At 39.3% G+C, this 13684-nt stretch overlaps 1 protein-coding gene across 4 annotated transcripts in view; it reads left to right on the top strand.

The window, feature by feature from the left end:
- Positions 1-13684, top strand: part of CADPS2 (Ca++-dependent secretion activator 2) — a 392026-nt gene that overhangs the window by 274387 nt on the left and 103955 nt on the right. For all 4 annotated transcript variants that reach the window (XM_004676989.2, XM_004676986.2, XM_004676984.2 and 1 more), the window contains 2 exons: positions 2450-2637; positions 13533-13634. In XM_004676989.2, coding sequence (XP_004677046.1) covers positions 2450-2637; positions 13533-13634 — 290 coding nt within the window. The remainder of the gene's footprint in view (positions 1-2449; positions 2638-13532; positions 13635-13684) is intronic.

The following is a 13684-nucleotide window of genomic DNA, read 5'->3' as shown; positions in this document are numbered from 1 at the left end:
AAGGGGACTATATATAACCAAGGAAAGCTTTGGCTTCATTTAGTCCTCCAAAGATCATTTGAAATCCTTATTTTTTTTTTAAAAAAGTCTTAAGTTATATAACTAAGCTACTACTTGGTACAGGTTGAAATGAACCAAAACTTAAAGAAAGTTTACCTTTGGAAGGTGTGTGTATTAACTCCTCAGAATATGAGTGTTTAACTATAGCTTGGGAATCATAGCTGCCTTTCTGTGGTCGGTGTATATTGTCAGTGACAAGTCCTCTGAAATCTTCTAACCAAAATATGCCTATTTCTATCACCACCTAATCTCTTGGTACTGAACATAGTTCACAGAGAGTGAACGTTAATAAGGGACACTTTCCTCTTGGATTGGACTGAGTGGAGTTAGTTACCAAATTGTCAGAAGTTATTTTTACTATATGGACAACCCCGGGTGCCCTGAGGAGTCTGAGGAGAGTGCCAGAGCGTGAGTCCAGCAGCACGAGGGCAGTGAGCATCGCGTGACCAGAAGTTGTCTGGATTTAAGTCATAGCAAGTGATTCGGAGTGAGTGATCTTGAGCAGCTCACTGAGCATCTCTTCACTTCAGCTTATGTATCTAAAACATGGAGATCAAAGTAACTGCCATGCCTGATAAATCTAAATATTAAAGATGTGTAGTGTGTCTAGAACAGTCCCTGTAACGTCCCCTCACCAAATATGGTAGTATTCTTTTTTCCTCTGCTTTTCTTTATGTAGTTCATCTTTTTGTTTTTCTCCCCATTCTTCTCTGCCCCCTTTTAAAATGTTCCTGTCACCCTTTTCTCTTTAAGTTAGTTCATATAAGTCAACATAATCCACTGAACTGTTTTTTAAACTGCTATTCCCAACCCCTGTCCTCAAATGTTAGCCAAACACTGTGCTGTTTCACTTGGTCCTACTCACTCCCAGACAAACACCTCACTTCTAGCGAAGTGGATACCACTGCTATAAACATTAACTTTGTTACATTGGTTATGAAAAGACAAGCAGAATAAGAACACTACCCAAATACTTAAATCCCCACATAATAAGTGGTAGAGTTGAAATTTTCTTTCAGCTCTTTTTCAAACTTTCAGTCAACAGGTCATTTCATTTATTGTCTGTTTTATTATTCTCTGTTTAGTTGATTCATACAGAGATTGACTTTTTTTTTTTAATGCCAACTTTGTGACTGAAAATTTAGATGTGGTGTATAAATTTGACTCATCCCGGAGAACACGTTGTCCCTGCCTTGTTGGGGCAATTTAGGTAGGGTAATATTAAGTTTCCAGTGCCTCACTTCAGTTCCAAGATTGATGACATTAGCTCTTTTGAAAGTAACATGAAACATACCACTAATTGAAAACTTGTCTCTATCAAAACCACAATGAGTTATCACCTCATTGTGAGTGGCTGTTCACAATCAAGAAAAATCAAGAAATAATAAATATTGGCAAAGATATGAACTACAAGGAATCCTGGGGCACTGTTGTACAACTGTAGATTCATACAACTAGTATGGAAAACAATGTAGTAATTCCTAAAAAAAATGGGAAACATAACTACCCTGTGACCTAGTAATTCTACTTACTGCACCCCATGTTCATTACAGGACTATTCACAATAGCCAAGGTATGGAAACAAGGCAAGTGCCCATTAACAGATGGCATTAGAAAGAATAGATAGTGTGTACACCCCACACGTGAGCACAGATGTGCAGTGGAATACTACTCAGCCATTTAAAGGGTTAAGTCTTACCATTTGCGGCTCTCCCTGGTGGTGAAGCAAGTTAAAGCACAGCACAAAGAAGCTTAAACCACTTCCACATGAGTTCGATTCCCGCCTGCCCCGAAGTTGACCACATGGCGCGGCAGACCTCTCCTGACCCACCCACTGCTCCCCTCAGCAGTGTACTTCGTTGATCTGCCTGTTCTGCTCCCCACTCTTGTCTCTGGTGAATCCTCTCACCCTCTGCATCTCTGATCTGTACCCCAGTTCTGTACGAATAAATAAATAAATCTTTAAAAAAAAAAGTCTTACCATTTGCTACAACATGGAGAGAACTTCAGAGGATTACATGAAGTTAAATAAATCAGTGAAAGACATACCATATGACTCCACTTAACTTGCAGAAGACCAAAAAAAAAAAATGCAAACAACAAACTCTAGTTTCTGACAACAGAATCACAGTACCAGAGGGACAAAAGAGAGTAGAGGGAACTGATTGGTTGGTGTTAGATGTTGACAGCACATGGAGGTGGCCTAGTGAATTATATGTAGTGTCTGAAATGAGAAAATATACTCCTGAAACCTCTATAGTGTGGTATGAGAAGATAAAACAAAACAACTGAAACAAACACATTAACACAACTTCTTATGAGTTGACAATACCTACAGGAAAGCAAATCCTAGTTCAGAAGGAATTTTTTTCTTTTTTTTCTTTTGCAGGGTTGGTTTAGCCCTGGCCAAGTCTTTGTGTTAGATGAATACTGTGCCCGTTACGGCGTGAGAGGCTGTCACAGACATCTCTGCTACCTTACAGAACTGATGGAACATTCAGAAAATGGTGCTGTCATTGACCCGACCCTACTCCATTACAGCTTTGCATTCTGCGCCTCTCACGTGCATGGCAACAGGTATTTTTACTTGCAAACACACAGTGAAATATGTAGGGTTGACTGGGGTGGAGAGAAAATTGTGCTTTTCCGTTATCACCTAGTCACAGTTTTTAAATAGCAAGCTCTTCTCGCAAGGAAAACACAAAGGAAAAGTGTACATCAGTATGCTGTTGAGTTAGGTGGGCTGTACTTTGTTTCTTTTTGCCATTAAAGCCACTTGACAGAGAGAATATCAATGAGATTAGAAGTTGCCTTTTAGTTCTCCTGCACCACCTCATACTGAGTTCTGCCCATATGGAGTGTCCTCTGGGTGCCTGTCACTATACTTGTGCAGGTCTGGGTAAAGTTTGTTGATGGATTTGTGTGCACCTGGTGATGTTTCCTTTTCTGTTGTGAAATACTCTTTTCATTGAGAAAGCAAGATGGCTAATGAGGTTTATGTAGAGGGTACTCCCAGCCTCTCCCTTGCCTCCTCGTCACAAGCAGGGCCCCCTATTTTGTACCCTGAGCCAATAGCCTCCTTTCTTGCTTCACTGAAAGGACAAAGACCACTCAGCACCCACACCTGTGTGCCTCTGAGCTGGAAAAATCATGCTACTCTTCCTTCTCTTTAATTCTTTTCCAGGAAACCTGTGCCTGAGAGGTCCCTTGTATCCCCGCACTTTGACCATTATTGAGCTTTCCTATTCCCCACAAACCTAAGTGTCCCCAGCCTCACAGTATAACTGAGTGGCCAGGAGTTCTGAAGCCAGATTTCCTGGATTCAAATAGGGGTTATTTGCTAGATGAGGTAGGGCAAGTTCCTTAACCTGGTACGTCTCCCTTTTGGATCTGTAAAGAAGATCAAAAACATTCTCTCAAGAGTTGTATTATGCTTGGGATTAAAATGCTTAGGACCTGACACGTAGGTCTTCAAACAGACATTAACTGTATGGTTACCCTCTCTGGCTTCTTTCCACTGTTCTCTTCCCAACCAAACATCTGTCACCCCTCCCCCACTCCCTAACTGGACTCCAGCCCCTTACCTGCATGGAGGCTTCTTGAAGCAATCATGTGATGTCCTTATCCAGGGGTGTCCCCTGCTTACTTTCTCAAGAACTTGGTGCTATGGAACATCCAGGAGCTGGGTGGTCACAGATGCTGCCTTGTCACCCCTGTTATATGCTGGCTTGACTCTCCTCATTCGATTTTTGACTAGCCCTTTGCCAGTCATTCCTACCCCTCCAAGTCATGGGTGGTGTTTACCCTCACATCTGTTCTTGGACTTTATCTCTTCACCCCAAGAATTTTTCTTTCTTAGTGATCTCACCCCTTTCTATAGCCTCAACTATCAGTCTCTCTCTCTAGACATTGCAGCACAATCTCCCTGTGAACTACAGAACTCTCTTGACAATTGGTGACTTGATGTCTGATCAGCTCTTTCTGCAGAACGGGAAGTGCACTGTCTCCCTAACTAGTCCTTGTACCTCTTTTAACGGCTAAGTGTCTAGCGAAAAGTAATACTGGGGACACAAAGTAAGTGCTCAGTACTTATTTGATGAATACAGGAGTAAGTTCACTACTTGTATTAATAACTTAATAATTAATAAATTAATAAAAATATATTGCTGTCACTTTCAGTACTGGGTCATTCATTTTTCACTTACCTTTTTCTTATTTCCTTCTAGACCAAATTGGTTACTCATGTCAATATTCTGTCTTTATCATAGCTCCATTTCAGTTGCACCTGCCCTAATATTTCCCTTTATTTTATCATAGATATCTTTTTCATCTCTCAGCTACTTCTTTTCTTCCTATAGTAGTTTAGCAGACAAGCCAACTTCAAAATTCTAGATTAGCTTTTTCCATATACTTTTTCAAAAATTTAAGTGGTTCTCATTTGATTACTAAATTATAGATTCCAAGCGATGGACCCTCTTCACTCAGTCTTATCTCCAAGTATTATTCTCCACATAAACTTTACCCCAGGCAGGCTTTTTTTAGTTCTGTGTAGTAATTCTAACTTTTTCCAAGTTCTTAATATACATCACAAAATTCTTCAAGAAGATTCCTAAAAATCTTAAAACCTTTTATTTGTGGCTTTCTTATGGATTTCATCATGTGTCATACACAAAACACACCTATGTCTATACTTCTGCTTCTACTTATATTTTTAATGTGACCCAAGTTTTCGTTTACCTCTTAGCCTCTCTGTGTACCTCAAACAGTGCCTTGCACGTTAAAGATGTGTCTAGTTGAGGTGTTGCTGTTGCCATTTCTCATCCCACCATAAAACAGGACAGATCCTAATCTCAAAAAATTTTGACTCATTATGGAACTCAGCCTCACTTGAAAATTCAAAGAATTTAGTTTATAGTCACGTTTTCCTCTTACCAAAATATTCTGTATTCAGCAAATTTGGGGGTGAGGGATCTACAGGTCCATCAGGATGACTACTCATTGGTAGTCAATGTGAGGATTTTGTACTGAAACTACCTCTTACCTCCAAACTGTCTTAAGTCCTCCTGACCAGTGGGTAGCAAAAAAGTGAGGGGGTGGAGTCCTACAAGATTTGGCAGTCTCTGAAATGCAAGAAGTTAAGTAGGTTACAGTGAAACAGACAAGCCCAAAGGATTTTGCCTGATCAGCTTATTCTGTGATCAACACAGAAAAGTAAAAGTGAAAGCATTAAGTAGGAAATTCAGTTGATGCACCCCAAAAATGTGTGTGTGGAAAACACAATTCAATGGAAGGTTACTGAGGAAATTGGAGACTGCTGCCACCACCTGGGAGGCAGCCTGACTTGAATCTGTATGTTGCCATAGTTACTTTTATTCTGTAAAACTATTGTTTTCTTTATAATGGTACATTACATTATAAAATGTGATCTAAGGTATGTGTCTGTGTTCATGCATGTATTGCATTTAATGCAACACACATCCATTTTCTCGGTTAAAATATACACATATTCAGGTATCTCTGGATGGTGTTTCAGAATAGAAATTTGAATCAGGCTCTTTCAACATTTTGGTTAGGTGTAGCTTGAGGAATAAAGAAGTGTAAGTTTTAGAGGAACTGAAGCTTTGGTTTAGGGTAGAATTTACTTAAGATAAGCTGGAAGGAGAGATGCTGCCTGTAATTTTTAGATCCTGACAGATGTCACTCAGAAATGTCATGCTGTCACAATGGAAGGATAAAAGGAGGTGAAAATTCCTCTTACGTCTTGGGTCTGAAAGTTGCAAACTGACCAGTGTTGGACAGAACCTTTCTGAAACTCAGAATCCTCATATATAAGGAGAAAACAGAAGATACTGGATAATTAAAACAGACTTTATCAGCATGATAACTGTGGTTATTCTAAACCTCTCCCTTTGTCACTCAGCCCTAAGGATATAGATTGTGAGAGGAGAGAAAGCAGGAGAAAGAGGTAGTTAGGCTTGTTGTACCTCATGCTAAGTAGAAATATTTCAATGTGTCTATGTAATTTTGCCCTTAATTTCTTTGCTAATAGAATATTAAGTTTTAGCACCCTCCCCTTGTGTAAGTGAACGTCTCATCCTTGACAGTGGCATCAGTGTCTGCATAGGCTTATTAAAGTCAGTGTTCAATGTCTGACTTTATTACTGTGTATTCTGTAGTCACTTTCTGTGATTCATTCTACAACTGCCAAGACACAATCAGAGCGTCACTTTGCTTATTACCTGAACTGCCTCTGTCAAAAATTCAAAAGGAAAATAAATAAATAAATAAAATATGATGAAATGTAAAAAAATAAAGTCAATACATTCTTCAACTGTGGTAGTATTAAAAAAAATTTTTTCAAAAGGGAAAAACGACTGCCTTTTGTTATCTTTGACCAGCTGAAGTGAAGGAAAACAGTATGCCGGACCTGAAATTTCTCTGGGAGCACATCTTATTACCTGGCGTGAGCTCCTACCTGTGTTCCTCTGTGCAAACACATCACTCTGAATAGCACACCAAGTGTCTCAGGAATAAAAGAACAGAGCTAAATAGAAATGGTCTGTCTGGTACTAAGACTGAGGAAAAGAGAAAAGAAAGGAAGAAAGAAAACAGTGAGTCAAGGACAGAAATACACTCTCTCCTGTATTGGGGAGAGGAGGGGTTTTCCACCCACGCCGGGGAATGACCCAGCCTGTCATGCCACAGCGGTGCTGCTGACAACTGACAGAGGGAGAAGAGAGGCTCTCGGAGACAAAGCATCATAGGGCAGAGTTCTAGGTCGATGTGTGTGGTTATATATCCAGCTTTGTAAGTCAGGCTGAGGGTGGAAAAGCTAAACAGCAATGGAAAATGGCTTTTCTGTCCCAGTTTAATAGAAGATACTTAGCACATTCACAGACTCTTCTGTGACTCACTGAGGCCCTCTCAGAGCCGCCACGCATCAGCCAGAGGCCAGCTCAGTGTGCCGGCCTCAAGGGCAGCGCCCAGGAGTACAGCGTAACTGTGGGTTGTGCGTTAAAGTAATCCTCAGTTTCTCCAGATTCCAGATCATGTCACACAAATGCCCTGTCACGACAGCTTCACCTAGCAGATGACTTGGCCTTTCCTCTCCTCTGACCTGCCACTTCAGAAATTATGCTTCCATTTCCGGCCTCTAATTTTACAGGCAATGATGCTGTTTTCAAATAAAATCATGAATCATTGCATCAAATAGAACTATCAAGAATCTTCATGACCTCTCTTAGCTTGGGTCTTTGCTGTATAAATTAATGAAGTATAACTGACCCACAAACTGTGACTATAAAGACTCACTACTGGGACAAGTGGGCACCAGATCAAACGTCAGAGCAAGTTATGGTGATGTCATGAACCCAAAGTGACAGATTTCAACCTGTAAGCCACGTGTTCAAAGGTGAGGATGAAGCTGCCAAAGGATGCCTTGTAAATAAACACATGCGGGGGCTTCTGTCCAGCTGTGGTCAGAAACTATAACAACTGAAATCTGCCTCAATCAGACTTTCCCCACAAGAACATTTATTTCCACTGACCTTGAATTCAGTATTAAAGCAAAATTACCGTCTTACAAAACAGACAAAAACAGAGAAAATGGGTGGTGGGAGGGGAAAGTTGGTGGGTTGGAAATAGCACAGAGCAAACCACCCAGCCTTGTCTTCCTGCCTGGCTCATCCAAAGAGTCATTCTCTTTGAGCAGAGTCCTCACAGCCTCAGTTTTCTACCTGTCTGTTGCAAATAACAATAGCTGCGCCGCCTTTTGGACATAGGTCCTGAATGCATCATACAATCACGTAAGCTCTTTGTAAATGATGCATCAACACCTCAATAACAGGTGGCAATACTGTACATGGAGGGGATGAGCTCCTCTTTGGGGAAGCTCTCTGAGAAGACCCTCGGTGCAGGGGCAACTTGAGAGTATCTTTGTTTGCATACTTTGGGCAAGTCTCAGGCAGCAGGTGATCATGGAAAGGCCTTGAGGTGATTCGTTTCATCTACTGTGCGTGACATGCAGAGGAGCCACGGGGAAGTTCTGGGGTCTTCCTCCTCTTGTCCAAATGCCTTATGTTGCTGGAAAGCATTATGAGCCCAGCAGGGGAGTGGCAATGGCACAGTGCAAGCAGGAGCCAAGACCCCATCATCCAGGGGAACTAGGGTGATAGTCTGCAGACTAGGGAGGAGGTCCCAGGGTCCTTCGGGTCACTTAACCAACTGTCCTGTTTTCTGTCCACACCATACATTCTCAGCAAACAACTCCTGGAATGGTCTGAAATCTTGCGCGTTATGCCTTACTTTCTGAAGGTCAGTCACCGAGAAGAGATGGAACAAATGGAATTTTCCATAAATGTTAGGAAGTATCACAACAGCAATGAACAGAAGCAAGGGCAGCTCCCTGGGGTAGCCTTTCTGAATCTTGGTACCGTGAGTGTTAGGGAGGAGAGAGCGTGAGGTCTTGATTCAGAGCTCCATGGAGTTTCCTGGCACACTCAGTAGTTTTGTGTTTTAAGAACACGGTGTACAAAGCTGCACCATAGACACCATCTAACAAAACCAAAAGCTAAAACACCTACATATCTCTACCACTTACCATCACTGTTTCCAGTCGTTTTTTATTACTACATTGATATTCAAGTTTAGTCTCTATTTCCTCTTCTCTTACTGCTTTATCAGGTGTGGGACAGGGCTCATGTTTATATCCCCAAATACATCAACCTTATTTCTCTTTCCTTTTAAAATCATCTAGATATTTTGTTTCTATTAAATTTTCAAGGGCTGTACAACAGTGATTTTAATGTAGAATTAGTCCAAGAGAGTTTGTTAGTTTGTTTGCAGGAGAGACGAGGCAGAGGCCTTGATGTCTGTGTGTTGTCTGTGTGTCTGTCCATCACGACTTGCACACAACACTAAACCCCAATCTCACCTATCTTCATGGAGCCAGGTTCGGCTCTCTAGAGAAGGGTCTATGCCTTAAAAACCTCCAAAGAAAATGTACCAGATGAGTCAAATAAATAAAGCAGTAAGAAGGAAGAATGCTTGGAAAAGGAAAAACAAAATTTTAAATTTCTGTTTTCAAAACATTTGCTCAAAATCTCTTTCTTCTACACCAATAGAAAAAGGGGTAGTATTGATTTGTTCTTTTTATTTAAAATTCCAAGGGACGTAACGGCCCATTGGTTAGGTAATGCATGGCCATCCAAGGAATAGGTCATTTTGTTTCAAGTAAGAGGTGTTATGTTAGGGAGCAAAATAAGAAATTATTGTTTTTTTCCCCTCATCTTCTGTCATTTCTTATTCTCATGCCATCTTCCTTCCTTTTTACTCCTTTCACAAATGGATATTGGTGGGAAGCACACGAGGTGCAAAGTGACTTCTACCTGCTGTGCTGGAGGCAGAATTGACAACTCAGACATACCAGGTGTCTCTCCCCTTCTCACTCTCTCTGGAGGAAGCTAAGTCCTACATTCTGCATAGGAGCAGGTGGGCAAAAAGAAGCCTCGGCGAGACTCAGAAGCACCGTGAACATTATCATTTGCCCACTCACTGTTGTAAAATATTTCTTACCACTAAACCCCAAACTGCCAGGACAAACAACCTTATTTGAGAAGTTGGGGACAGGCAGGGGTAGAAGGAGAAGGGGGAGGGGAGTCTTCTGCATCATTTTACCAGAATCTTCTGTGCAGTGTTAACTGTTGGCACATTTCAGCCACTCACAAGCTTCCTATGCTCTGTGTCCCAGGCACTATGCCAACTCTAAAGCCAAGGGGATGCTGTCTGACTGAGAAAATAGCCACAGACGATATTAGCTGCTCAAGAAATAGTAACAGGACAGATGTTCAGCAGCCCTGAATGATGCTTTTTATCATGGGAATTAGGTCAAGAGTTTCCCTGACTAAAATAATTTTGAGATGTTGTTGAAGCAAAAGGAAACAACTGTCTATTCTCAGGCTTATCAGACTCCAGAATAAACTGTGGTGGGACTGTGAAGCATGAGACGCTTCTAATTTGTACTGTTTGAACACACATAGGCTGTTTTCCCCTTGCTATGAAAGAATGCCTGGGGTGGTGATTCCAGAAAACATGCTAACAGCCAGTGAATTCTCTTTACTCAACTTGGCCAAGATGAAATTGATCTTAAACATGTCAAAATGAGGCTATATTAAATGTATGGGGCTTATTATTTTGGAAAAATATTATAAAAAAATCTGTTCAACTGCAAACTGTTGAGCCTAAGAAGTGCAGATAACCAGGTTAGTCAATGTCTGAATATTTTCTTTAGACTGATAGAATCAGTTTGACTAGACTACCCTAAAAGCCATGGGAAATAATAGAGAATATTGGTAATGATGTTCCTCTTGTTTAAAGATATGTTTCTTAACACTGTGTTTACACACTGCAGGAGGAACAGGTAATCATGACAAGATATCCAATATATAGAAAGGCCTTTCACTTTCTGACCTCACTTAATATAATCACCTCACAGGCCATCCATTTTGTCCCCAAAGCCACTGTTTCATCCTTTTAAATAGCTCTGTAGTATTCCATTCAGTATATATTCCACAGTTTATCCATTCACCTGGTGAAGGGCATTTACCTTGGTACCATGGCTTGGCAGTTGTGGACAGTGTATGTAAAAGTTTGCATATTAGAGTTTTCATATTTTCTTTGATAAAACTTGGATCCTTTGGGATTTCTATCTAGCAGCTGCACCCACTTGGATTTCCTCCAACAGCTCCTTTTTTCTCCACCTCTTTACAACACTTGTTGCTTCCATTCTTTTTGATATGGGCCATGCCCACACGAATGAAGTGTTATCCACTCTTATTCTGCTTTGCACTTCCTGCACAATAAGTGAGACTGACCAATCTTTCTGTGTTTAGCCCATCTCAATGTCTTCTTTAGAATATAGATTTGGGTCTTCTGCCAGTTTTGAATGGATTATCTGTGTGTGTGTGTGTGTGTGTGTGTGTGTTATATGTATGTTTTAATAACAACCACAAGAAGATATTGATGAGACAACATGTGTTTGAGTTATCGGAAAGAATAATTTTAGGAGTAACTTACCTTTAGTGTTAACTGCAGGAAAATTACAGTTCCCAATAGTTCAGATTCAGAAGGGACTTCATATACCTAATGCACACTATGTAGTCTGGTATAAATTCTAAAATAAGGATGTGAATCAGGACAACTCCGCAATATTAACTGTTGTATTTCCTGCCAAATTGTGAACTCAAGAAAATGGCAGCCCTGCGTATGTATGACAGTTTTTATCTTAGTGGAAGTCGACACAAGTGATGTTTCCATGACTTAACCTTTCTCACTTTTCATCGCCTGGACCCCAGCTGCATTCTGTCTGATAGGTGAAGTGCCCCAGTGATGTTAATGTGAAATTTACTTTCTCACTGGATCACAGTCTCCACTGACAGTGGAAATGATAAAATTCACTCAGATATGTAATTATATGACATCTGTCATAGAGCAAAGCCAAAGGACCATATCAATCATCAGAACAAAAAGATAAGTTCTTCACCTTGTATCATCACGTTTGCAAAGATATATGTAGCGAAATAACCACCTGCAACTTAGTGGTACGAGTTTTTATCCCTGTATTTGTAAAACAGAAAGTGGTCATATTTTTTTGACTGAATGCCCTGGTTTCTAGATTTATTATATTTAGAAAATTCACCAGTTCAACTTTGTGGCCATTGGCAATGTTTTTTTATAAGGTACAGTATGGTTTGAGGATATCATTTGCTCCATGGGGACCGACTGTGGGCAGCTCATGTTCACTGCTTTATAATTTATCGATCAACCTTTCTCCTTTTTAAATTATTTAAAAGACCAACATTTTGCCATTAGTCTTTCTGGTTAACATTCCAAATGCATCCCAATGAAGTATAATCGATATGTTCCCATCATAAAGTTGATAATTTCTATTTATGAATGAAACAATATTTTCAAGGCAAAAATTTCAGCCCCATGTGTGTTACTGAATATTGAATGTTGAGTTACTGTATATTTGGGAGGTAATGGAATGATAAATGATAAATACACAAGCCTGGGTTAAAACACTTGCTTTAGAAAATCGGCTAGTAGGAAAATAAATGAAGGAATGAAGGGGAATGAAGGATTTGATGTGAGTAGAAAATCTGTCGTTATCAGTCAAATAGAACTTTAAAGTTAATTGCTTTCATCTGAATAGGCTGCTTTGCAAGTACTAAAGATACATACACATATGCATACGTACACATATGCATACATACATACACACATAAATGTTTTTTAAAAAAATACTGTAGGAACATTATGTGGAAAATCTTTGGGGAGAAGTTATTTTTTTTTAACTCAGGTAACATTGACTTGTATCATTGTTTGTGTTCTAGAAGGATCTCCCCCTTCAGTTATTGTCACCACATTCATCCACCCCCCAAAATCCATAGTCCACCACCATAGTGGGAAAGATAGTTTATGCATTCATTTCTGTTTTTTCATTATCCTTGTTTCCATCCATTCCACACATGAACATTAACATGGTAGTAAGTTGGAATGATAAATACACAAGCCTGGATTAAAACACTTGCTTTAGTGTTAATTACCAAAAGTAAAAAGCTCATTTTGTTGAAATATATAAAGAAATTTTAAAGTGAATGATATTAGCATATCTTTTTACATGTGTTAACAAAGATAACATTTAAAATTTATGTTTGTAATGTTAGTGACTGCTATGTGACCAGATCCTTAAATTGTTATTGATTGAGTTCTAATCCCTGCTGTCAGTCCTCATCTTAAAGAAAATTTCTGTTTAGTCTTCCTAGCTATTTTAATCATCTTAATCCTTGACTCCATGGGGATATTTGGGCAAACATAGCTATCTTAAAAAGAAGCCTAATAGGTCTTACGTTTTTATTCAGGTATTTATATGCCTACATATTTTTCTAAAAAGCAGTAAACCACTACATGTACCCAAATTTTCTGTTTCTTATAACTCTCTAATGTCATACCATTTTAATTTTTATTTGGAAAAGAAGTAGTTAAGACATTTTGTCTTACATTTGCTGTACTTTTATAATATTTCCCCTCCGGGGCTATTCATTTAATTGGCCAAATGTTTGGTACCACTATAAAACACTTTTCACTGCCATTCTCAAGGACTAGTCATTGTTTTCTGTAGATCTGGAAAATATTTATTGTAATCCTTTACCTTGAAGGCTGTCTAAAAGAAAATAATTCTGTTCTATTCATTCCAGGTCAAAATATGATGCAATTGACTACAAATGATGTTCCCATAAATTTCCTCTACAGACACAAGTAATATGTATACTGTGAGCCAACATACATAGTCTTTAATTTGTGTATTCAGGGTAGTATATATGTATATATAAAGATATAAATAGAGAAAAGTGAGCATTGTTTGTATAAATTGACAATTCTGATTTTTTTCTTTCTTCTTTTTTTTTTTTTAGACCCGATGGTATCGGAACTGTTTCAATTGAAGAAAAAGAGAGATTTGAAGAAATAAAAGAGCGACTCTCCTCCCTTTTAGAAAATCAGATAAGCCATTTTAGGTATATCTTTCTTCATTAATGCACGTCTTTGTTCCCTTGCTTTACTTAAC

The sequence above is a fragment of the Condylura cristata genome, unplaced genomic scaffold (genome assembly GCF_000260355.1).
Source record: "Condylura cristata isolate star-nosed mole 26May11 unplaced genomic scaffold, ConCri1.0 scaffold00005, whole genome shotgun sequence".
Classification (NCBI taxonomy): domain Eukaryota; kingdom Metazoa; phylum Chordata; class Mammalia; order Eulipotyphla; family Talpidae; genus Condylura; species Condylura cristata.
This window is presented reverse-complemented; position numbering and strand designations above follow the sequence as displayed.